The 23,006-nt window shown below is 36.5% G+C and overlaps 1 protein-coding gene across 1 annotated transcript in view; it reads left to right on the forward strand.

The window, feature by feature from the left end:
* FAM185A (family with sequence similarity 185 member A) overlaps positions 1–23,006 on the forward strand; it is a gene marked incomplete at both ends in the record, with an annotated part of 47,184 nt that overhangs the window by 14,779 nt on the left and 9,399 nt on the right. The window contains 4 exons of the mRNA XM_082011598.1: positions 4,454–4,592; positions 8,278–8,319; positions 18,246–18,341; positions 20,625–20,759. Coding sequence (XP_081867724.1) covers positions 4,454–4,592; positions 8,278–8,319; positions 18,246–18,341; positions 20,625–20,759 — 412 coding nt within the window. The remainder of the gene's footprint in view (positions 1–4,453; positions 4,593–8,277; positions 8,320–18,245; positions 18,342–20,624; positions 20,760–23,006) is intronic.

Consider the following 23,006-nt stretch of genomic DNA (forward strand, 5'->3'; position numbering starts at 1 on the left):
TTCTAGGCGCCCAAAATCACCTCTGTGAAGTGCCATTTGGCATTGTTGTACACCTTGTAGATTGGGTTCTGAGATCATATATTCACTTTCATAGAGCCATCTCTGAGCTCTTCTTAATGTCCTGCTGTAAACTAAGCAACTTGCCACTGGATTTTCTAAAAACTGTCAACGTTAAATTATCTGCGTTTCTTGATAGTAGATGCTAGCCTGCCTTTTATGCACAAAAGAGCCCAGAGGCTGCTGTAGCTGTACTATTCTTGGGGGTTGTCTGGTCTGGAGGCTCAGGGGAGATATCATTCTCTACAACTACCTGAAAGGAGGTTGTAGCGAGGTGGGTGTTGGTCTGTTCTCCCAAGTAACAAGTGATAGGACGAGAGGAAACGGCCTGAAGTTGTGCGAGGGGAGGTTTGATTTGGGTATTGGGAAACATTTCTTCACAAAGAGGGTTGTCAAGCATTAGAACAGGCTGCCCAAGGAAGTGGTTGAGTCACCATCCCTGGAGGTATTTAAAAGACATGTAGATGTGGCACTTAACCACATGGTTTAATGGTAGACTTGGCAGTGCTAGTTTTATGGTTGGACTCTATGATCTTAAAGGTCTTTTCCAACCTAAATATTTCTATGATTGATATTTCTTCATTATATTTCATCCTATCGAGACTTCCCAGCATAAAACAGAGTGGGTAAGGTCTGGCTGAGGCATGCTTTGTTGATACCAGAGTTGGATTGACCAACGTGAATTGATTTGCAGTTCCCTTGGGGCTATTACTAGTTAGTGGAGTTAGGATCCATCCTAAGCCACTGGCAGCCACAGGCACTGGAAGAGGGCAGAGGTAGTTCACAACTTTCTTGACGTGTCATCCATCTTCTTGCAGAAGGCTTCTGGTGGAAGGATCTGAAAACTGGAATCCTTGCTTTCCACCAGTGGATAAGATTGAGTGCAGTCTAGGAAGTGCTTTGACTGCTATGGATTCATGCTGTTTACAACATACTAGCATGGTGGTGCTCTTTAAATTAGAGTTGTGCTGCTTAGTCGTTTGTCCCAAACTAGTTTTTTACACCAGGGGTGTCTATGGAGTTCATTTCAAATATCATCTTGCTGCTGTTGATAAAAACAAGTGGATGGTAGAAAAATAATTACATCCATACCTATGCGAAAATGTAGTTCATGAAAGTGAGAAATATAATTGTTTTGCTTCAAGTCTTCAAATATTGTTGAAAAGTCTCATCTTTTTTCAGACACACTGTCCTTCTGAAACAATAAAACAAACTTCATGCAGATTAAATGCTTCTTTGATCATAAATATTTATATAGTCTGTAATATTGCTAGAAGTCACTCTTACAGTTGTAAAGCTGTAGTAACTTGAGTGAAATGAGTAATTTTAACATGAATTTACAGCTATGGAACAATATTTTGGCTTATATTATTGAACTTCTCTTTAAAAAAATGTGTGTAGTTAGGAAGGACAGTGTGAGATTTCTGTTCTCAATTGGTCACTTCTGTTAATAGTTAGCCAGCCTTACATCTCCTGTGTGTATTTGTATGAGATTTTTCTTCCATCAGTTATAGTCATCATTATGTAATTATGGCTCTGTCAGCATTTCCAGCCCCCTCCTGGAGGTGGGGAGGGAAAGGATGTGGTAAAAGACACTAAACACTTGAGAAACAGAATATTTTTAAAGGGGAAAATGGAGAAGACACTAGTAAAATATTTGAGCAAGGATAGCACAAAAAGGAAGGCCAAGAAGAGGAATATGTAGGGACGGACTTGTTTATGTCTTATTTAAACATAGCAAGATGTTAGTTTTCATCTTGAAAATGTGTTCAAGTGCAAAAACATTCTCAGTCTAATTTATGAAGATAGACTGACACTTTTTCTTTAAAGGGTAAGAAACTGATGGAACTTGAGCATGTGGTCAGTCATGGTAACTGCAACTCCCAAGGCTCTACTCTCAAGAGAAGGAATTTTTCCAGAAAACCTGGTGGTTCAATGGACAAAAATAATCAAATTTGTTTGACTGGGGAGTCATTAGGTAATCTGTGCCGTGGGGATTTTTCTATAACACTTATTTATCAGAGCCAAACAACTATGTTCTGCCAAAAATTCATAAAAGTTAAAAAATTTGGGATTGAAACCATATTTAGTCTCAGTAAAAAGCAATCCTTTTTTTTGTGTGCTTTCCCTTTCTAGAATACTGGTTTTAGTCTTATACTTGATCAGTCTGACTTACCCTTCCCCTGATTTGGCTTATTCCGAATCAAATGTTCATTGTATTGGTAGTTTTTGTTTTATTTTTTTTATAGTAACTAGCTGACTCAGTAGTTCTTTTTATCGTGTGCTGAGACAACTCTTTTTATTGCTGTGCATTTTTAAGAAAGGTAGTTGAGGCTGGTAAATAAAATGAGTTGGTATGTGAGCTTGCTTGTAATAGGGCACTTCATAATATTTAAATAAGATAAGTATCTAAATAAAGTCAAAAATTGCATACCATAGTAACAGATGTAGTTTTCTGGGCTTTCCTTTTCCCATTCAGCAATGCCAGAAAGCAGCCAATTTGCACCCAAACTATAAAGGTATTTTTATTTTATTTTTTTGTCCTCCCTAAAGTATTCCTCACTATTTTCATTATGCTGATAGCAATGATGGCCCTGCTAAAGTTGGAAAGGTTCTTTGCAAGTCATTTAACTCTCTTCAGAACAGATTCAGATTGTAGATCCTAAAATGACTGTGGCTTTTCTTTTACTTGATGCTTTTGCCGTGTGCCACAGCTGGTTTACACTCTGCCATCCTGGGTGAGGGAGTAGTGGAGTACTCTGGGAAACATTCCTAGGATAGATGCAATGTAAACTTACATTTGTTTCGGGTCTGTTAGAGTTTTGCTAGAAGCAATGAAAGATTGAAAAACTGAATTGCTGTCTGTTCTAGTAGTGACAAATCCTTAGTATCATTGGTGCATTGGTTTTGATGCTTCGATTCTGACGCGTAGTTCTAAGCAGCATCACCTGTGGAGATTGCAGATATTGATTGTCACATATCCCTAATTCTAGCACAGCACTTTGATCCCCAGATTTTCTTAAAGGTTAATGTATCTTGTTACATTCTTGGAGATCTACTTTGTATTGTAGCGTCACATCAAAAGTCTTAAGACAATAGTCCATTCTGTAATCTTATGACCTAAAGTGTAAAGACAACGTAAAGCTCAATATATATGGATTGGTAAGGTCACAGTATAATTGGACTGTCATACAGTCCATACTAAACCAGCCTCTTTAGCTCACTTCTCAGGACACAATACAGCATGGAGTTGCTCTTTGTCCGAATACCTCTTACTTCATCCATAGCTTATTCTTTATATAATACAACTCTGGAAGGGTCAGCACAGACTTATTTTTTTGTATTAACTTTTTTCCACAAGATGACAATGCTAAAATGACAAAGTAGATTTAAAGATAATTTGACATAAGGCACAGTTTGATCTAGAAGGCCATATATCATTTCATGCAGTGAGTAAGGATTTTGTACAATTCATTTAAAGTCTGCGTAAGCAAAATAAAACCAAATTGAGTGACGTTTGAGTATGAACTATTGCATGATTCCATCATAAATCAAGTTTAACTGAGGAAGAATAGAATTAAATTCATATGGTAGTTGTGCAAGCACATGATTTGCTTTGTTTTGTTCAGATAGGCATAGGTTATGTCACACAACTGGTTACTTGTACATAGATATTCTCATCTATCACCTTTTATTCCCAAAATCTATCCATTGTGCAACTTTTCAAATCTTATCTTTTCTCTCCATTTCTATTGAAAAGAAGTAAGAATGGAGACTTTATCCCTCACTTCTCAAGGCTTTATATAGCTTGAAGCTTAAGTCCAAGAATAAAGGCCTGAGTAATATGAACAATTATACTGAGGAAAAAGAGCAGCTGTGGCTTTTTTGCAAACCTTCACCAAAGCTATGTCTACAAAGTGAGCCAGTTAAATAATCGGCATAAATAGCTGTATGTAACAAAGAGAACGGATGTTCCAGTATGTATGTATGTGGTGGCAGAAAACTGCTTACCAATGCTTTAAGTGTCATAATGCTGTATGAATGTGAAGTCTTCAGTATTAAAGCTTATCATTTTGAAAAGTAAAAAAGTGCTTTGGTTTTTAAAAATCAGTTTTTCTTTCATCCATTTGTGACTATTTGAGTTCTTCACCTGTATGATTGATGTAATAATTCATAGGAATGCTGTAAAGAATCATTAACTTGTTGGTTAGAGCTCTTGGTTGAAAAGGGGTTTTGTTTTGTCTTATGTAGCTTTTAATTAAGAACTTCATTCCGTTGTTCTGCACCAACAACTGCTTTCCATTTGTTTTGCCTCTTAATAGTGTTACTTCCCTCTGCCTTTTCAAACTGTGATGACAAGTTTTCCATTATGTTTATTTAAGTTTATTTCTCTTAGAGTGTGAATATAGAGAAGCTGCAGGGGACATCCATCAACATATCTACTGAAGATGGGCTGCTGAAAACTAAGTATCTCTACGCAGAATCATCATCTCTGTCTTCAGTAGCTGGTGATATTCTGCTGGGAAGTATTCATGGTAAGAAGGAAATACTGTCACAAATTTAGCTGCTTTGAAGGTATTCATAATGTTCTTAGTAACAAATGAACTAATGCTATAGGCTAGCACTAAATCAACTGTGCACAGTATATGAACAAAACAATTCCATATTTGTTAGAGACTGAATTGATGAGAATTAACTTACCACTTAGTGGTAAATCTAATTTACTAAGTGTGGTACTTTACCACATAAAGTACTATACTTTATTTTTAAAAATAACAATTTTATAAGCACACTTGTGAAATAGAAAAAAAGTGTGTGTTGCAGGAAAGAAATGTCACACATACTAAGGATGTAAAAAATATTTTAAAATTCAGCAATTAAAATTATATTAAAAGTAGTAAAGAAGCTTCTCTTCCCCTCTCACCATCCTTTATTTTCTTCATAGGAGAAGTAACTCTTTACAGCATCTACTACGAACTATGGTAGAACTTGGTTGTATTTAGAGGTTTTTAGCAGAAATAGTCTCAGTGTGTGTTGTCACCTCTCTATTAGTATACAGTGCCAATTTCTGTTCTTGGATTGGGGAAAGAAGTCTCTAATCCATCCACCCTTCAATGTCTTTCACCTAGAACTAAAACTAATTAACTTGAGTGTCTTTATATAAACAGCAGTCAAGGGTTGCAATCTGGTGTGGTTTTCTAATTTAACAGAATTCTCACTGAATTCTGACTCTACTGTAATGTGTTTGTAGTGATGTAACATTAAGTAAAACAAATTGGAGGATGTACAGAGTGAAAATTACTCAGGCCAGTCAGAGTTCCAGATTTCCAGCTAAATGCCTTATAAACAATTTGCTGAAATTTCTTAGCAATTTTGTGTTGTCATCTTGCTGGAGAAATGACTCTTGTTTCTTCCTTAGAGGAGCAACTCCTTTGTCCATTTATAGTAAATTTAAGAATGGTTTTGAATCCTCTTAGGTAAAGTTTACTTCAGCATACATAGGCAGAAATAAGATTATTATATTATTTTTTATTGTTATTGTATTTTTCTAATGTGTAGACTGTATTGTTACTGGTACTTCTGTCTGGTAAGATCTTTCGTTTTGTTTTTTCTAACTTCAAACTGATCTAATGATACTGTGGAATGATCAGTTCATGAGCATGTTCATGCCCCTGCCCATCAAAAAGTTTATTTTTGTTTTGTTGGTATAAAAATGAAATAACTGCTGTAGTTAGTGACTTACTTCCTTAGTAATGCCTCATTGTCATTTGGCTGAAGAACAATGTGAAAATAAATAGAATTGTATCCAAATTATACAGACATGTCTTATGTTACTTCATGATTATTTTCATGAACTCTTTACTAAATGGGTCTGGAACACCTAACATTATTTTAGCTGTTTCTTTTAAAAACAATTACACATTAACATTTGCCTAGTACTTCTAGACAATTTTTTTCAGAAAAATATTTTCTGCAAAACATCATGCTCCTCGATCATGTTTTAACAGTAAGAGCAAATAGTTTTAAAGTCTTTTAAATTCCTTTGCATATATATATACATGCACACAAAAACCTATGTAAGCAGAAAAGATAAACTCCTATTTTAACTTTATGTTAGAAAAAAATTGGTCACTTTCAATTCTAGTCTTTGCTCATGAGATAGCTGAATCTTAGTAGTAGTTTTGTTTGTAAACACTTGGACAGATTGTTTCTTGGGCAGTTATGCCCACTATATCCCTATAGCTGACAGTATACTGATATAGCTGGCATAAAATCAGCACATCTGTGCACAAAACTGAGCTAGATTTCCTTGCTTTTGCACTGAGAACTTTGAAGTCAGGGCAACACAAACTTGTCTAGCTTAAAAATTGTAAGTTAAGTGTTGGCCTTCATGGAACAATTACATGACCAAAAGTACATTTCTCTGCACTGTCTCTAGACACCGCAGGTCACAACACAGCAGGACATTCCTGTCTACTTTAAAAGCAACCTTTTTTCTAGCTAAATGTTTGGAGTGAGCCTGTCACACTAATACGTTTACATTATGCAGCATCAGTCATATCTACCATGTAAGTTTGTGGTTAATAGGAGTTTGATTTCAACTTGTTTAATATTTTTCAAGGACCTGCTTATCAAAACAGAAAACAAAAAAACCCAGAAAAACAAACAACAGACCAGCAAATACGCAAGTCCTAGGGGCTATATTCAGACAGAGTATAATCTAGCTAGCTTCAGCTCCATGGGAGTTGCTAACTGACAAAACCCTAGGCTGCTTTGTAGGTTGTACAAAAATAAGTACTATAGTCAATGGGGAAAAGTGTGGGATAATTATAGTGTGCCTTCTAAAAACAGCAAACAGTAAAGCCAAATGTCTTTCAAGTCCATTGAAATAAGATTTTGTTTCAACTCTGATTTTTCAGAACCCTGAAATATTTTGTACAGTATGTGCTTGAAATGATGAATTTAAGGCTATTGATGATAGGCTGCTTTTCTAGCTTTCAGCCCACAGACCACTAAAAAAAACCACTACAGGTCATATACAGTGGAATGCATTCTACCCTAATGGTTGTTTACTACTGTGTACTTACAGAAGATAGGAGCGGAGCTTGATCCATTTGCAATTCTTAAAGGCCTCTTCTGAAAGATCTGAAAATTGTTGTGAATACTGTGTATTACTAAATTGGGCTCAATTACTGTGGTCAACCAAATTTTTTCAATCTGTTATCTTCCTGGGAGGATGAGGGAGTGGCAGGAATGACACGTTGTGGTTTAGTTTTTTAATTTAAAGCATTTTTTTCTCAGGCAGTTATACATGTGTAACATACATGGAACTATGGAAGTTTCTACCAACTTTGTTAGTCTGTTAGAGGTATAGTTGGCTTTTCTGTTATGAGGTACATCTGTCCTCCTCCCATATTCTCTTGATGCCATAGATAAAGGGGAAGAGTATGTATTTTGATATCTTAAGGCTAAAACACCAGTGCCTGTTCACAGTAATGCAAGTTCAGTGGGAGACCTTTCTACATTTTATGTCTCACACTCTTTTGTCTGATGTTCTCCAGTTTGTCCAATGCACTCGGAACTCACTGAAGTCAGTGAAAACCATTGACAAGGGGTTGTCATGCACACAAGAATAATTCTGAAGGGAGTGGGTAATGTTCAGTGAGGCCAGGAAGTAGCCTTTGAGGATAAAGCAAAAAATCCCCTCTGGTGGTGGGCGGGGCATGTATGTATATAACAGAGGAAAATAGAAACTGTTCATGTTACTCATCCTATTATATTACTTAAATCTAATTTACTAAATAAATAAAGCACTACTAAATAGTGGTGTTGCAGGCATCAGAGCCATTAAAAAAAAGAAAATTGGCCCAAAATAAAATAAGACAATGTTGTGCTTTAGCCTTGCAATGCCTCTCTACTTTTTTCCCTCACATCCAGTCTGTGTCTTTAAGCTCTACTCAGAGTGCTTTTTCTTGTCTGTAAATCACTTCACAGTTACCCACATATGTTGAGATTTTTGTTTGTAAAGCAATAATATTCAAGCAATGTAACTGGTTTATGCTATTTTGCTTTTGTATGCAAATCAGATATACTACTACAACTATAATGCCCTTGTATAGGATCTCATTACTTCAGTCTTTGTTATGATTTCAGAAACCAGTTAAATAATGTGCTTTTAACATTTTTTTTTTTCCCCACCCCCTTTTCTTTTCCTGCTAGGTAACACCAGCCTTGAGACCAAAACAGGGAGTATCACCATAGGTACGTTCTACCTTCTCTCTGAGAACTCTTTTCTCACTCTTCCCTTCTCCTTTCTAAAAGCTAAATATTCACAAGGAAAGTAAAAAGGAGGTGATTCCTAACAGATGTTTCAGCCCTCTCCTCTTTTCAGGAGTAGCACTGATAGCTGTGTAGCTGAAGTAGATCCTTTCCAAACTTGACTGTCAGCCTTTTGCATTTGGGCAAGGCACACTGTCTAGCTTTTGATACAACAATACCTACTGGGCTCTGCACAAGTTAGACTGAGCCTAGGTGTTGTCTTTTAGATTAAGATGAGATAAAAGGATGTGAGAAGAAACTAAACATGCCTCAAATGCAACATTTTGCCTTTAACCTAGTTCTTTATCTTGTATTTGCTGATATCAATGATGAGTTATGTTTAATTTTTATATCACAAAACATTATTCATTGAAGTATTGTATATTGGGAGGTAAAGGCTTGTGATAACTTTAAAAAAAAAATTTCCGAACTAGTGCACTAATCATTGTTTTCCCTTCAGAAATAAAAACAGCTCAAATTTTCTTTCAGGATCTTGAGCTTTTATACAACAGGATAGCTCAGAATTATCAATTATGGTATACATTATATCAGTTGCATTATTCTAGGAAAATATTAGGGCCCCTTATTTGACCATTTTGTAGTACATCAACACAAAAGTGAGAAACTAAAGTTCTGGTTATTTCTATGGCAGAAGATTGAAGTAACAGTCATAGACAAGGCTCAGTGTCTCTTCAATGTACATAGAAGGATTTCCCCTTCTGTAAATAAACTTGGTTACAGGCCCAGATCTCAGACTTCTGCTAATGATAGTAACCATAGTCACTCACTAAACATTGTTCAGGGATGATCTGTACTGTTACAACTCTTCTTATGTTTCTAAGCGATCTATACTAACATTCCTGGAAAATGAAAGCAATACACATTCTTATGAGTTAGTCATTAAACCACAGAATAGAATTAAGCTTGCTAGTCTGTTTTTCCTTCTGTTAAATAAACTCCTAGAATAAGAGTGTTTAAATACAGGTTTCTTAACACAGGAGGTAGCTTTTTCCATCAACAGATGATGATTATTTTCCTTAATTAAGTGGGTTCAGCTTAAACATTAAGACACATTTTGTAGTTGAATAAACTTTATTTTTCAGATTTCAATTCTGAAAGCACTAGTTAATCTTTTTCTAAAAAGCATTAAATATCCTTTAGATTTTTACGGATTTTTCCAAAGGCAAATGACTTTTAAGATCCAGTGGCTCAAGTCTAAAAGCTTGAGAAAGAAAATGTAAAGTTTTAAGTGCAAGATTTTTGTATATGGGAAACTTACACTGCAAGATTGCCAGAGACCTAAAAGGCATTTGCTGATATAAATAGGAAGAAATAGGAAGACCACTCAGATCTTCCAACTTCCCTGGCTGGGTTTCCATAGGAATTATTTATTTCACTGGAGGCAGAATTTTATCAGTTAACTGAAAAAATGCACTCATCTCTAGAGTTTGGGGATGTATCCTTAGCTTTTGAGAGACTTATTTACAAGTCAAATTAAAGCATAGTTGAGTGTGCTGGATTTTTTTCAAAATATTTTGGAGTAAATACATGTGACTCTCGACAGTTTCTTATTCTTGTATAATTCTGCATTAAAACAGGAAACTAATGCTGTTGTGTCTCACTGCCTTTAATTTTCTGCTTTTTTATTTTTTATAGACTAGTTTGATTTAATTTGTATTTTTTTATCTTCGTATTACTTGTTTGTATAAATCTATTTTTATTTTTTGAAGACTGTCCAAAATTCAGTGTGATTTTAAGCATCTGGCATATGGCAGTGTTTTACACTGACATTGTTAAAATATGAAAGTAGGGATTATTCCTTTTTTTTTATACTGTGAGCTTTGTTAGTCACAGACAAATTGTTTTCCAACCCTATCTTTGAAGCTTCCTACTTCTAACAAATGTTCTATGGGTTTTGAATAGGTTTTAATAATTAAAAAAAAACCAGACCTAATTTTACTTCTAGTTTAAGTTACTGCTTAAAATAGTCATTAGAAATACAAATACTCTTACAAAAAGTAATGGAGTACTTTGTTTTTAGAACTATCTTAATCTTTTACATTTTTATTTGGTAAATTCATAGGAAAACTCAGGTTGGAAGAGACCTCAGGAATTTGCAGAATCACACAATGGTTGGGGTTGGAAGGGACTTCTGGAGGTCATCTTGGCCAGCCACCCCTGCTGAAGCAGTCTCTAGTCTCCAACCTCCTGCTCAAAGCCATGCCAACTGTGAGGTTGCCCAGGGCTTTATCGTACGGTCTTGAAAACCTCTGAGGCCACAGACTGTACAGCCTCTCTGAGCAAACTGTTTCGCTGCTTTGACTGTCCTGGAGGTGAAAAAGATTTTCCTTCTATCCAGACTGAAACTCTTTTGTTTCAGTTTGTCTGTTGTCTATCATGCTCTCATCATGTACCACTCTGAGGAGCCTGGCTTTGTCTTCTTCGTTACCCCCTCACAGATACTAGAGGGCTGCTGTCAGGTCCTGAAGCAGCCTGTTCTCCAGGCTGAGCAAGCCCTCATCCTCCCCTGATGGGGAAGGTGCTCCAACGCCCTGTCTTGGTGCTTCGCTGCTGAATTCACTCCAGTGTATTGATGTCTCCCTTCTCTTGGGAACCCTGGCACTGGATGCTGTGTTTTAGGTGTGGTCTAGCAAGTGCTGCATAGAGGAGCATAATCTCTTCCCTTGATACACTGGCCATGCTCCAGTTAATACTGCCAAGGATACTGTTGGACTTCTTTTCTGCCAGGGCACGCTGCTGGCTCATGTTCAGTCCTGCTAAAATTTGCTTATTTCTCAATGTTATTGGTATGGTCTGATTATATGTTCTCTGCTGCCAAGCCAAATTTCCCCTACCAGCTCAAAAAAAAAATCATTTTTCCTTACTGAATTACTTGTATTTAACCCAATTACGCAGTGAAGAAATGAATCATCTTTGTTTGGTATAGTCAGAAATGATAAAACTTATGGTAGTTGTTTCAGAGAGGAAGAGAGAGCCTTAACCAGCTTATGGGCAGCAGGGACTTATTCTGGCAAGGAAAACTGTATATTGAGATCCAAGAAACTAACATTTTTTTTAAATATGTTGGTGTCAGTTTGCTTTATTCTGCTAATTTTTTTCTTCAGTAACCCACACTAGAGGACCTAAAGGCTTCAGTGATGTGCTGTGATGCTCGCTGTCTTAAATCAACTGAAACCTAACAACTAAGAACATTTCAACTTTTTCAAAAATATCAATTTGAATATAGTCCTGACATGAAAGGGAACTGAGGTGTCTGAGGTCATCTATTGTTATGAGAAAGCATCGTCATAAGGCAATTCCTTAGTACTGAGGCAAAACACTGAAGTTTTATTTTAAGAAGGGAATCAATTGTAGAAAACAGTTATGGTATTTGAGACAGTTTGGATAACTGAAAAATAAAACAATAAACAACTTAGTGCATTAGAAGTAATGCTGCATCTGTGAGTGTCGTCTTGAGGATTCAGTTTTTAATATGTGATCTAGGGAATTTTTAAACTAAAAACCTCATTTGAGTTCCATTAAAGGCATTTACTGCACTTCATAAAGTACAGCTCTTAAGTACTTTAAAAAAAAAAAAAAAAACACCCATGCACACACTTGTTTCTTAATAGTAATTAGTTCCATTGATCCCATCTTTGCCATCTGCTTGAATTATGTTGATATTCTGGCTCTCATTTTAAGTGTCCTTCCTCTTCCAACCTTGTATCTCAGAACTTGACCTTCTTCTCTGTTCTGACAATGACAGACCTGTAATTTTTTTCCCCATTGTTCCCATGCTTTCTTCCACACCATCCTATACTAAGGGTGCTGCTCTCCAAGCAGGTTGGAATCGGCTGCTTCTTATACCTCAGGTGTCAGGTTATGAAAAATGAAAGTTAAAAAAGAAAAAGATAGTCCACTATGAGTTAATATCTACTGAGTTACTACTTCATTTTATCATCAGTCTTTGTTTCCATGTTCCCCTGTCCTCTCTTGTTGTCCTTTTGAATGTATATTATATAGTGTTCTGGACAGAGCTTATGTCCTGGAGAAACTACTTAAAATTGGAGCATACAGAAAAAGTAGTTGTTGCCTGAGAACGAGAGGGTTTTCCTTGCAGCTTAAAAGAATAAACTTTTTAACTTCTGTATGTGTTCTATTAGCAATAAACAATTTTGGTGATGTTACATCATATATGTTTTATAGCATCTCATATCATGGCACTGGATGTTGTTACAGTAGTACTTAAGTTTATATTGTACTTGGAGCAATATTTTGGTTCTTTCAACTCTTGGTAAGATAGATGTATATTCTACAAGTACGAAATATATGCTACAGTTGTCAATAACTATTTGTTTGTAGGAGAAGAATTAAGGACTACACTGCCCATTTCATCCACAAATGGATACTTTAGTTCCAATATAGAGCAAACCAGTCTATGTTTGTACCAGCAGAAATCTAACAAGACATCTAAGTATGATCCAGTTCTAATAAGTTCTAACATGCAGTATTTTCCTATAGATGTGATGTCTGAAAGTCTTTCATAGCATGCCACAAATGGAAAAATTATTTTTCTGAAAAATGGTTTCCTTCTATCACTAGTTTGGGTGCACCAAAAGCTCTTGATAAGTAAATCTAAAATGTTTTCTTATGTCTCCTGAAGTACCCTTGCTATTATTTAATAGACATTAGGTATATTCATAGAAATGTGGTACCCTATAAATATCAGGTTTCTTTATTACACTTCAAACATACGTTTCCCATATATGCCACAGTTAATCTACAGAAATTTGGCTAATGAAGATTTAATTTCCATGGATTTAAATCAAGGGAACAAATTGAAAGTCTGAGTCTATGCATAGCTAGTTGGGTCATCCTGGGTAGGTCAGCATATTAAACATATTAAAATTAAGGCCAATATTTTCTTACTACTCCTTTACAAGTGTTATAAGCTATGAATTTTGAAACTGTGAAAATGAAGTCCTGAAACCCTGTTAAAAGAAGGCTGTTACTTTTTATTACAGACCAAAAAATAAGTTTTAAAGGACTTGTCATAGGAAAAAAGAACCACCATAATGTTTAATGAATGTGTCTAGACTTCACAGAATGGTTGAGGCTGCAAGGGACCTCTGGATGTCATCTAGTTCAACCCCCCTGCTCAAACAGGGCCACCTACAGCAGGTTGCCCAGGACCATGTCCAGGCAGCTTTTGAATATCTCTAAGGAGAGAGACTCCACAACTTCTAAATATAACAATATACATATAACTTGGTAAGATTCTGCCATGGCTCTTCTTCCCTAGGCTGAGCAGTCCTAGCGCTCTCAGCATTTCCTCATAGGAGAGATGCTCTAGTTCCTTAATCATCTTTGTGCCATTTGTTGGAGACTCTCCAGTATGTCCATATCTCTCTGGTACTGGGGAACCCAGAACTGGGCAAAGTACTCCAGGTGTGGCCTCACCAGCACTGAATAAAGGGGAAGGATCACCTTCCTTGATCTGCTGGCAATGATGTGTCTAATGTAGCCTAGGATACCATTTGCCACCTTTTGGGCAAGGCCGTAGTGCCAGCTCACGTTCAATTTAGTGTCCATGAGGACCCCCGGGTCCTTTGCTGCCACACTGCTTTTCAGCTGGGTGGCTGCCTGCATGTACTGGTGCCTGGGGTTGTTCCTGCACCTGCTGCAGACTTTGCACTTCTTGTTGAACTTCACGAGGTTCCTGTCAGCCCATTTCGCCAGCCTGGCCATTTCCCTTTGGATGGCAGCACAACCTTTTTGCATATCAGCCACTCTTCCCAGTTTGGTGTCATCAACAAATTGTAGAAGGTACACCTTGTTCCATCACCCAGATCATTAATGAAGATGTTAAACAGGACTGGACCCAGTACTGACCCTGGAGTTCACTGCTAGTTACGAGCCTCCAATTTGAGGCTCACAGATGAGCAGTTTTACATAATTTATTGAAACTTCCATGGGAGGATTTGTGGACATTTCATGTTATTGATAGTCACATCTAGATGCACATGTCTCCAGAAGTTGCTTCCATCCCAGTTGCATCTCAACATTTAAAATAGTAGAGACCTGTAGCTAATTGGTTTGCAGAGATAATTAATACAGTATGATAGAGTCTGTGGAAGAACATGCAAATGTGGTTTAGTGGACATGGTGGTGTTGGGTTAACAGTTAGACTTGATGATCTTAAAGGTCTTTTCCAACCTTAATGATTCTGTGATTTTGTGACGTGGATAGATACTCAAAGAGGAAGATCCTATTTGATCTACAGTAGGTCAGAGGTTTATCAAGGTGAAGTTGTACTTGGCACATTGTACCATGATGCAGGATTGAGGCATGTAATGATTTTTTTTTTTAACAGAATAACTATGGCCTTTAAAACCATTGGATATAACTTTAAAATCAAGGTAGAAAATAGATCATTTAGAGATTAAAGGATAATCAGGACAATTACATTTTAGAACAAAACTAAAACAAGAAAATTGGCCAGTCTTTATCAAAAAACAATACTAGATAGCCAGTTAAGTAGGAATTAAATCTTCCTCACACTTCAGATGTGTTGGAATCTTATACTTTCTCCTCTCTTCAACAAAATCATAATAAACATCTTGTGCTTTCCTATTGAAATCAGTTTTGTCACTGGTTTTAAAGTGAGCAAGGTCAGTCATTATGTGCTATTAGGAAATAGCTGGTGTCTGTTGTGGAAAAATTTATCTTTCATAAAGCTTAACAAAAACTTTGTCAAGGACATCTTGCTTCATTGCTCTCCCCCTGCCTCCTTTTTTTTTTCTCTGTACTAGTAAATTCTTAAATAGCTGAAGTTGCTCAAGAGTGACCATCTGTTCTCTTTCCAGTAGAACAATTCATGCTATTATTTCCTCTTGAGTTGTCAGCGCTTAGAAAACTCTGAATTAAAACTATGAACTTTTTTCCTTGCTTTTACCTTCACTTATGCACATTGATCTCAGCTAACACTGGGTGTATATTTACAAATAAATTGCCTTGGTTTTGTTCTCTCATAGCTTTAAAATATGTATTGTCTGCATTATTATTCAGTTATGTGTTTTGTCTTACCAGATCGTGTTACTTAATATAGGGTAATTTTTCGTGTTGAAATATTATATATTTACTTAAGTTTGCCCTTTTTTGTTATATAACTTATCTTTGCTGGTTTTAATCCATTTTCCATTTCCCCCCCTTCTCATTTGTTTAGAGTTATAGAGACGCAAAACTTAAACAGCATCTTTAACAGACTTTGCAGAAATGATGTACAACTTTAAGTCTCTTGACATTCTTATTTGTATCTAAGCATTTCTATTTAATATTATATCCATAAAAATGTTTCCGTAAATCATATTCAGTTGTTTCCATAAAATGTATTTCATGTTCTTTCCATAGATCAAAGCTAAACATGTATTGTAATGTCAGCTTTAGTGTTTGGTTAATCCTGCTGAGGTTCATGGTGTTTTTGAAACTTTGCTGTATTTTCTTCTGCCATAAGAAACTTCTGTTCAATGGTGTACTTTGGAAGTCAAAATCTGGCAAGTCATCCTCCCAAAACAGTGTTCTGCTTTCCCTCAAGCTGTTCTTTGTTTTCTTTTGTATTTTGGCGGTTTACTTTGAAGGTAAATCTGTGCTTTGGTGAACCTATGCCTACTACCATCTTCCTGCATCCTTTATTCTGTTTACAACTTCTGCAAACAGAATCCAGTCTCTCTCATGAAATTAGAATTCTCATATACATACATATGTGTGTGTTTGTGAGTATAAAAAATTGAAAATCTAGAAAGGAACTCTGTCTTGAGGTGGGGCTGCTAGATTTCCAAAAGGCATCTTTCCACTGTGAAGAATCTCACCAAGAGTTGCTTTTGCATTTGAAGAGTGGGAAGAGGAAGGATGCACTGAGTAAACATTGGTCCCTGTAAAGTACCATGAGCTGGTGGTGTTGTACAGACTGTTAGCAGTTGTTCTCCCTGGAGAGGGTTGCTGTCCTATCACAGGAGACTCTTCTTTGTTCCTAGTGCCGATGAAGGAACTAGCTGCATGTTTTGCTTAAAGAGAAGAGTTGGAGGCTGGATATTTACTGTATCTGTTGCCAACAAAATTTCTGTTAAGGTTATGTGGAGTCTTGCTGGGTGGCTTTACTAAATTTGATTTGGAATATCTGCAAAAATAGCTTTTACATTAAAATGTTGATATATCGCTCCAAAAAAATTTCATTAAAAAGATTGATTCGTATAAATTTATTCTGTTTCAATGACTTTCAAATGTTTATAAGTTTGAAAATCAAAAAGTTATCAATAAAATGTTTCATTGTGACTTACACAAGCAGAACTTTTTTTCCCAGTTCGTTAGGTTCAGTTAATGAAGAGTTCTTTTTTCCCCTTCAGATTTGGAACAGAACCTCTTTAACACAATCTACTGAGATGGGAAAAACATTCCCATCCAATTCCAGTCATTATCAGTTCCTTGTTAGTCAGTCTCAGTTTCTCAGCTGACTAAATATGGATTGGCTACTTTTTTAAATTACTTTCCCCTCCAAAGAAATCAGTTTTAGCTGTGGGATAATAATCCCTTTCTATGTTTTTACTTTTCAATGTAATACACTGATCTTCCACATCTGTGCTTGAGATCTGGCATCAGAAAAGCTCCGGATGAGTGTATTTGGAGCTGGAACTGCATGGCAAGCTTAAGGCATTAATACTAGACATCCTTGTTATGATTAATCAACTTCATTTGATCATTAATGTTTTTACTTTTTCAAATGGGAAGTTTCATTCAGGTTTGATTTTGTTATTTTAGCTAGTTTTGAAAGTTTGACTGTGTTTCTTTTTCTATGCACATCCAGAAACTAAGAAAAACATTTTCCATCAGTATTTCAAGATTTCTTGCCAATACTTTGATTTCTAGCAGTGTATCTAAAAAGATATTTCACTGACTGCCTTTTGCTCATGTACGTATGTGGTTTTTTTATGCTTCTCTAGAAGCTTCATAGAGAGCTTCTAGAGTTGCTTCATAATTTCTTTGCAATTTTTATCAGCTCTAGGTCTGTTCAGTAGTTCAAAAGTTTTTAGTCTTTAGGACTTCCCTGTAATATTATGGAGATTTCTGTATTTAAAACCAGACTACATCACAAGTCATTGAAGACTACTTCTCAAGTATACAAATAAGGCTTCTTAAAGGCTTTCTATTTGTAAAAAGGTTTCTTAGAAAGTTTTGTTACCGTAAATTTCAGCTAATGATGTGGAGAAGCAAATGTAGGTGTCTCTGTTCCAGGGCAAAGAATGAACGCTGTTTTTTAAAGTGCAGTAATTATCTCAAACACTTGTTCAAAATTCAGATGTAGTGAAATCAGATTTTACAGAGTTCTTCTGTGTAACGACATGTTACAGTGCACAACTGCTGCTTGTTTGCGTGGGGTAGCTTTCCTGAGTAAAGTTCTCCCTGTGCAGAGTCTGAGCAAATGAACTTTTCTGGAAACTGAAATAGATCTTAGTGTTCAAATTTTGTGCTTGAGCTTCGCACGAAGATGAACTCATCTTTGTAGAGAGAGGGGAGTGTTGCTGAGGCCTTGGAGATGCTGCAAGTCCATTAACAACTGAAGGGCCATGGCCTTGGGACCAGTGTATGCTGCAATTCTGGACTGGGGAAAGAAGTTTTATTCAGAAACCTGTTTTTCTAAGAGAAGTCTGATATTCAGTAAATGAATATAAGATACTTCTCAAATGCAGAAGAATTGACAAAATCAGTTCAAAGTACAAAGAAAGATGTTAGCATGTTAGCACGTTAGCATATTTTTATTTAAAAAGAGCGAATACTACACAAGTTCTTTTATTTTCCTTTTTTTTTTTTTTAAGATTCCTCAGATGGAAGTCTAAAAGCTTCTACACATCATGGGGCAATAGATGTTTATGTCAGTCAATTGAGAAAAGTGGATCTGAAATCCCAGAAAGGTAAGCAAACTAAAACAAATACTTTTTGTGGAAGCTTATGATATAAAAGAAAAGGGGGTAAGGGTTCTTTTTGTTTATCTGTCCGGAAAAAATGAATTTGTGACTGTGGGTTATCATTCTACCATGATCTACATTCTTTTTTACCTCATTATTAGAAAATATGTATTAATACTTGTAATACAGTAAACTCTGTAAGGAGCAATGGTACTTAAAATGGATTACAGATTTTTTTTTTTTTTTTCAATACTTTGTTTTTTTCCTGACAAGCTACCCAGTGGAATTCTGCAGAGTTGACTTGGATTACAATCTTCCTTTGCCTTGAGCACAGTTTACTCCATGGTGCTGATACATGTATGTGCAGAGTGACAACCATCACCTGTTTCCATTTTTTTTTCCTGCTTTTTCCTGGTGAACTGTCTCATTATTGAAATTGGAAGGCAGAAAAAACAAAGATGAGAGGGCCTTACCCTACCATTCTTCCTTTTATCTTCTGATTACTCACTAGAATTTCACTTCTTAATTAAAAGCTCACCCCTAAAGTTGGATTCATAGCTTTGCAGTATCATATCCTCTGAATGGCAAATAACAAAGACCTGAATACATCTTGTTAGTCCCTAGTTTTGCAAAAAACCCCAACATTACAGCATTTCTGTAATTGACTTTAACATCATGTCAGATGTTTCAGGTGGTTTAAATGAACACGGTATTTGGTACCCTTCTCTTGCGTGTCCTGCCTATTAAAACCCAGCAGTTACTCAGAAGGGGGATAATGAGGGAAATGCATTGAAATCACTTGTGTGCCATTTTTCTACAAGCTATTCTGGTTCCATTAGTGCAAAGAAATTTATTTTTATATTATTTCCTAGTACCTTTTGAATCACCTAATACTAAGTTTATGTCTCTCTTAATTGGTAGCAAAGAGGAATGTATTTAATAAAAGCTAACTAATGTTATTTTCAAAACACTGCCTGACATCTCTTCTGGCAGCACAGTTTAGTAAAGTCAAAGTTGATGAAGTTCTGTTTTCATTTACTCTGTAAATTCAGAGTAACTGCTGACAGCTGCAGTGTAGAAAAATGTCCCATTTGTGATAAATTAGCTGCATGTGTGTTGGATTTTATGAGTCACATCACTGAGCAACTCTCTAAGGAGAACCTGAAGATGAAGACCTTTTCCCTTTCTTATTCTAAGGCTTTTGTGTATCCAGCAAAATTTAGGCCTAAATTATACTGGCAGTTATTTGTTCATCAGGACTGTCACAGGCAAGTCATTCTGCTGAGTTTAAATTGCATAACTGGGGTTGCTTTCTGACTACTACTTAGTTGTTATAACACCAGTTTTCTTATTGTGTTCTGCTTCAGCTTTTGCGGTGTATTTAAATAAACTATTTAATGTTTTTCTAAAGTGAATGTTGGAATTGGGCAAAAACTAAGGAGCACATATACAGAAAGTGTATTCTGAATTTTGGTAGGTTTTTGTTTTAATGTGTAGGGCTCAGCTTCCAAACATTGTGACTGGGTAATTCCAAATATGACTAACATGGTCAGGTGGGAACCCAGCATCTGCCCTCAGTCTGATGCATAGAAGCACATATTTAGGGGAAGTAGAAGTAAGAATTTCTGGTTTTAATCTCAAGTGTAGAATTATTTGGGCCACCAAAGCTGCAATTTTGCTAGTGGTTTAGATTTTAGTGATACATAGTCTAAACTGGTTAGTCACTTCTGAGACTGCATCTGTTCACGGGTGTGAACAGCTGTCCCTGTGCAGTAAAGCAAAGATAATTGCTAGCATTAACAGTATGTATGTGGCATCTCCTCATGCTGGAGGAGCAGTTCTTTCATAATGTGCCATGCAGGGGCTGGATTAATCATCATATCCAATCCCCTGTCCTTGCTCAGGAGTGTAAATATGACTTTAGTTTCATCTTCTAGTTGCATAATACTTGTGAAATTTATTAGATTTGCTTCCCTTGATCATTCCTATAATAAGATCCTCTACCAAGAGCCATTGCTAACAGTATATGTCAATGTTAATTTTCATGTCTGCCAAGGAAATACTGTGACACCATTTTCTACATGTGACATAGTATTCTGGTTACGATAAATGAAGATAGCTTCATTTATCCTTTCAGAGACAAAAAAGAGGCTACTGTGTCTGAAGGCTCTTAAAAGAAAACAACCACCCAAACAAATGATTATTTGGTTCAAGTTAGCTAAATAATTGCCTGTTTCATGCTTTGATCTCAATGTTAAACTAACTAGCTTTCATTTAAATTTATACCAGGTTCAATTACAGTCAAGGTACCTGCCTCTCTCAAAGCCTATTTAGAATTGTCTGGAAGAAAAGTGGATGTGAGCTCGGAGATCCAGTTGAAAGAAACACAGAGTGCCTCCAAGGACGATCACGTAACTATAAGTGGTAAGGCTTACTAATCTTGGCTTCAAATAAATGTCTGTCTAGCCTTAGTCAAAGGCATCTACATTTCCTTATGAGTTTATTGCTCTTGGCTTCTTCTTGTTTCATCTGTTTCAGGTTCAAATGTTTGCTTGTGCCATTGCACTTTCCATCTTACTAGGTGACTTTTTGATTTTGTTTGGTAAATGACTTGCAAATACAAACTGCTTCACTAACAAAAGTCTCAGAGCCAAATTCATCCTCAGCATTTTTCCAGTGAATTTGTGGGAGGTAATCCAGGGCTGCATTTGACCCATTGCTTTGTTGGCTTAGACAGGCCACATATAATAAATTGCCAAGGAATGTCTATTAAAAATATAATGAAAAGTTTTTGCTGTCTATCTCTGTTGGGTGGGAGGAGGAAGTGAAAGAGGTATATGGCATATTTATAAATATACAGTATAAATGTTAAACAGTGCAGGAGAGCCTGAGAAATGATGAGTGGGAGACAGCTAGGAGAAGAGCAGGAGAAGCTGGAGCATGGAGGAATAGAGAGTACATGGAAAGGTGCCTGCAATTACTGGAGGCAGTCTTCTAAGGCATTTATAATTGAACTCGAAAATCCCAAGTCCTGCTGTTTCCTGCTTTAGAAAACAGTTGTACAATTCATTGTCAGGGTGTGCATTTCTCTCCTCTCCAGACGTGTCTATCTAGAAGTTAAGGCTGTTGCTGTTACCAATTACTCAGTTTGCTCAAGAGGAAACATTAACATAATGTGTCTGAAGGCTCCAGCTTTGTTTTTGAACGTGTTATGTCAGCATGACCTGATATGATAGCAGATTGGGTGAGGCTTTGAGTTTTTCTTTGGTTTTAAACCTAAGAAAATATGCAAAAGCTTCCTTTCCTCCCCCAGGTAAGATGATAATCTCAAAGTCAGGAAATGTTAGAAGTGTCTGTACAAAATGTAGCCTTCTTATACAAAATAGTAATCTTGAAAAGTATAGGTGTATCTCTTCCTGTGTTGAACAGTAACTAGTATTTAAATTTACTAGTGGCTATGAAATACAATTTTTTTTTTCAAACTGTGGTTAGAAGTTCTCAGGCTAGAAACCTGTGGAAGGACCCCAGATTCCAGCAAGACTCAGTGGAATGAATCACCTCAGCAGTAAAACAACGCATCTCCCAGTGAATGAGGACCACTAGCCAGTCAATCATCTTGTTATTCTGACAACATTAAAGAGTGGTGTTTCAGATATACACAGCTGAATGGCTTCTCTGGTTTCACGACCCAGCCTGTTTATGTAGGACAGTCATCGCTGAATTGGATGCAATTCTTCAACCCACCATTCTGTATGGAAAACCTCTCGGCAGTTGAGGCCAAAAGCAGCTCTGGTTAGTTAACCCTCAAGTATACATATCCCAAAGGCATGGAAATCAGCAAGAACTATGTGGAGGCAACAGCATTAGGCCACTGATCAGCAGTTGTTTAAAGAGGTTACAGCATTGCACAAAAAAATTACTAAAAATAGATCTACATTGATCATAATACAGGTGAATGAAAAATAGACCCTGGTATACAGTTATACAGTATACAGTTCAGCTAAACTAGTGCTGGCCTGAAGTAATGTATCTTCATCTGTCTTTATACCTGCACTTAGCTTTTCTGAGTGTTTTCTCACAGAATGTAACCAATGATTTGTAGCAGCTCTCTCCTCCCTTTTCGTCACTGGTCAGTAAGAAGCGACAAACCTGAAGAGAGATGAAGTAGTTGGTTTTAATATGTACTTTGCTCCTTTTCTTACCCTTTTGAAAGCAGTGCCTCCCCTTTCTTTGCCAAGTCAGTAATGTTCCTTTGGCATGGCAAGGGAGATGCTTCCCACATCTTCTCATTACGCCTTATCCCATGGGGACAGCGTATTCCTTCTGCAGGCGAAGAACTTGTCCCTTCATTCTCAACAATCTCTTCTTCAAGTTGATATTTGGGAATTTTTTTGTACAGGTAGATTCTGAAATAATTAAAAATCATTTAATACTGTTTCTATATCATGAAAATATTACCCACTCTTGAAGTTTTAGCTAGAGTCTGTAGCTGTCCTGCTGCAACTAGGGAAATACAAAACGGAGAGAGAAGAGGGTTTTGCAAGGCAGAAAAAACTGTATCACAAGAGCATGGCAGTTTAGATTTTTATGCCTATGAGCTCAAAGGTTAGTTTAAAAATAGATTTTTTTCAGAAACTGGCCAGTTCTCATGTGGATAACACAGGAACTAGC

This window comes from Phaethon aethereus (genome assembly GCF_964289735.1).
Source record: "Phaethon aethereus genome assembly, chromosome: 1".
Taxonomy (NCBI): Eukaryota; Metazoa; Chordata; class Aves; order Phaethontiformes; family Phaethontidae; genus Phaethon; species Phaethon aethereus.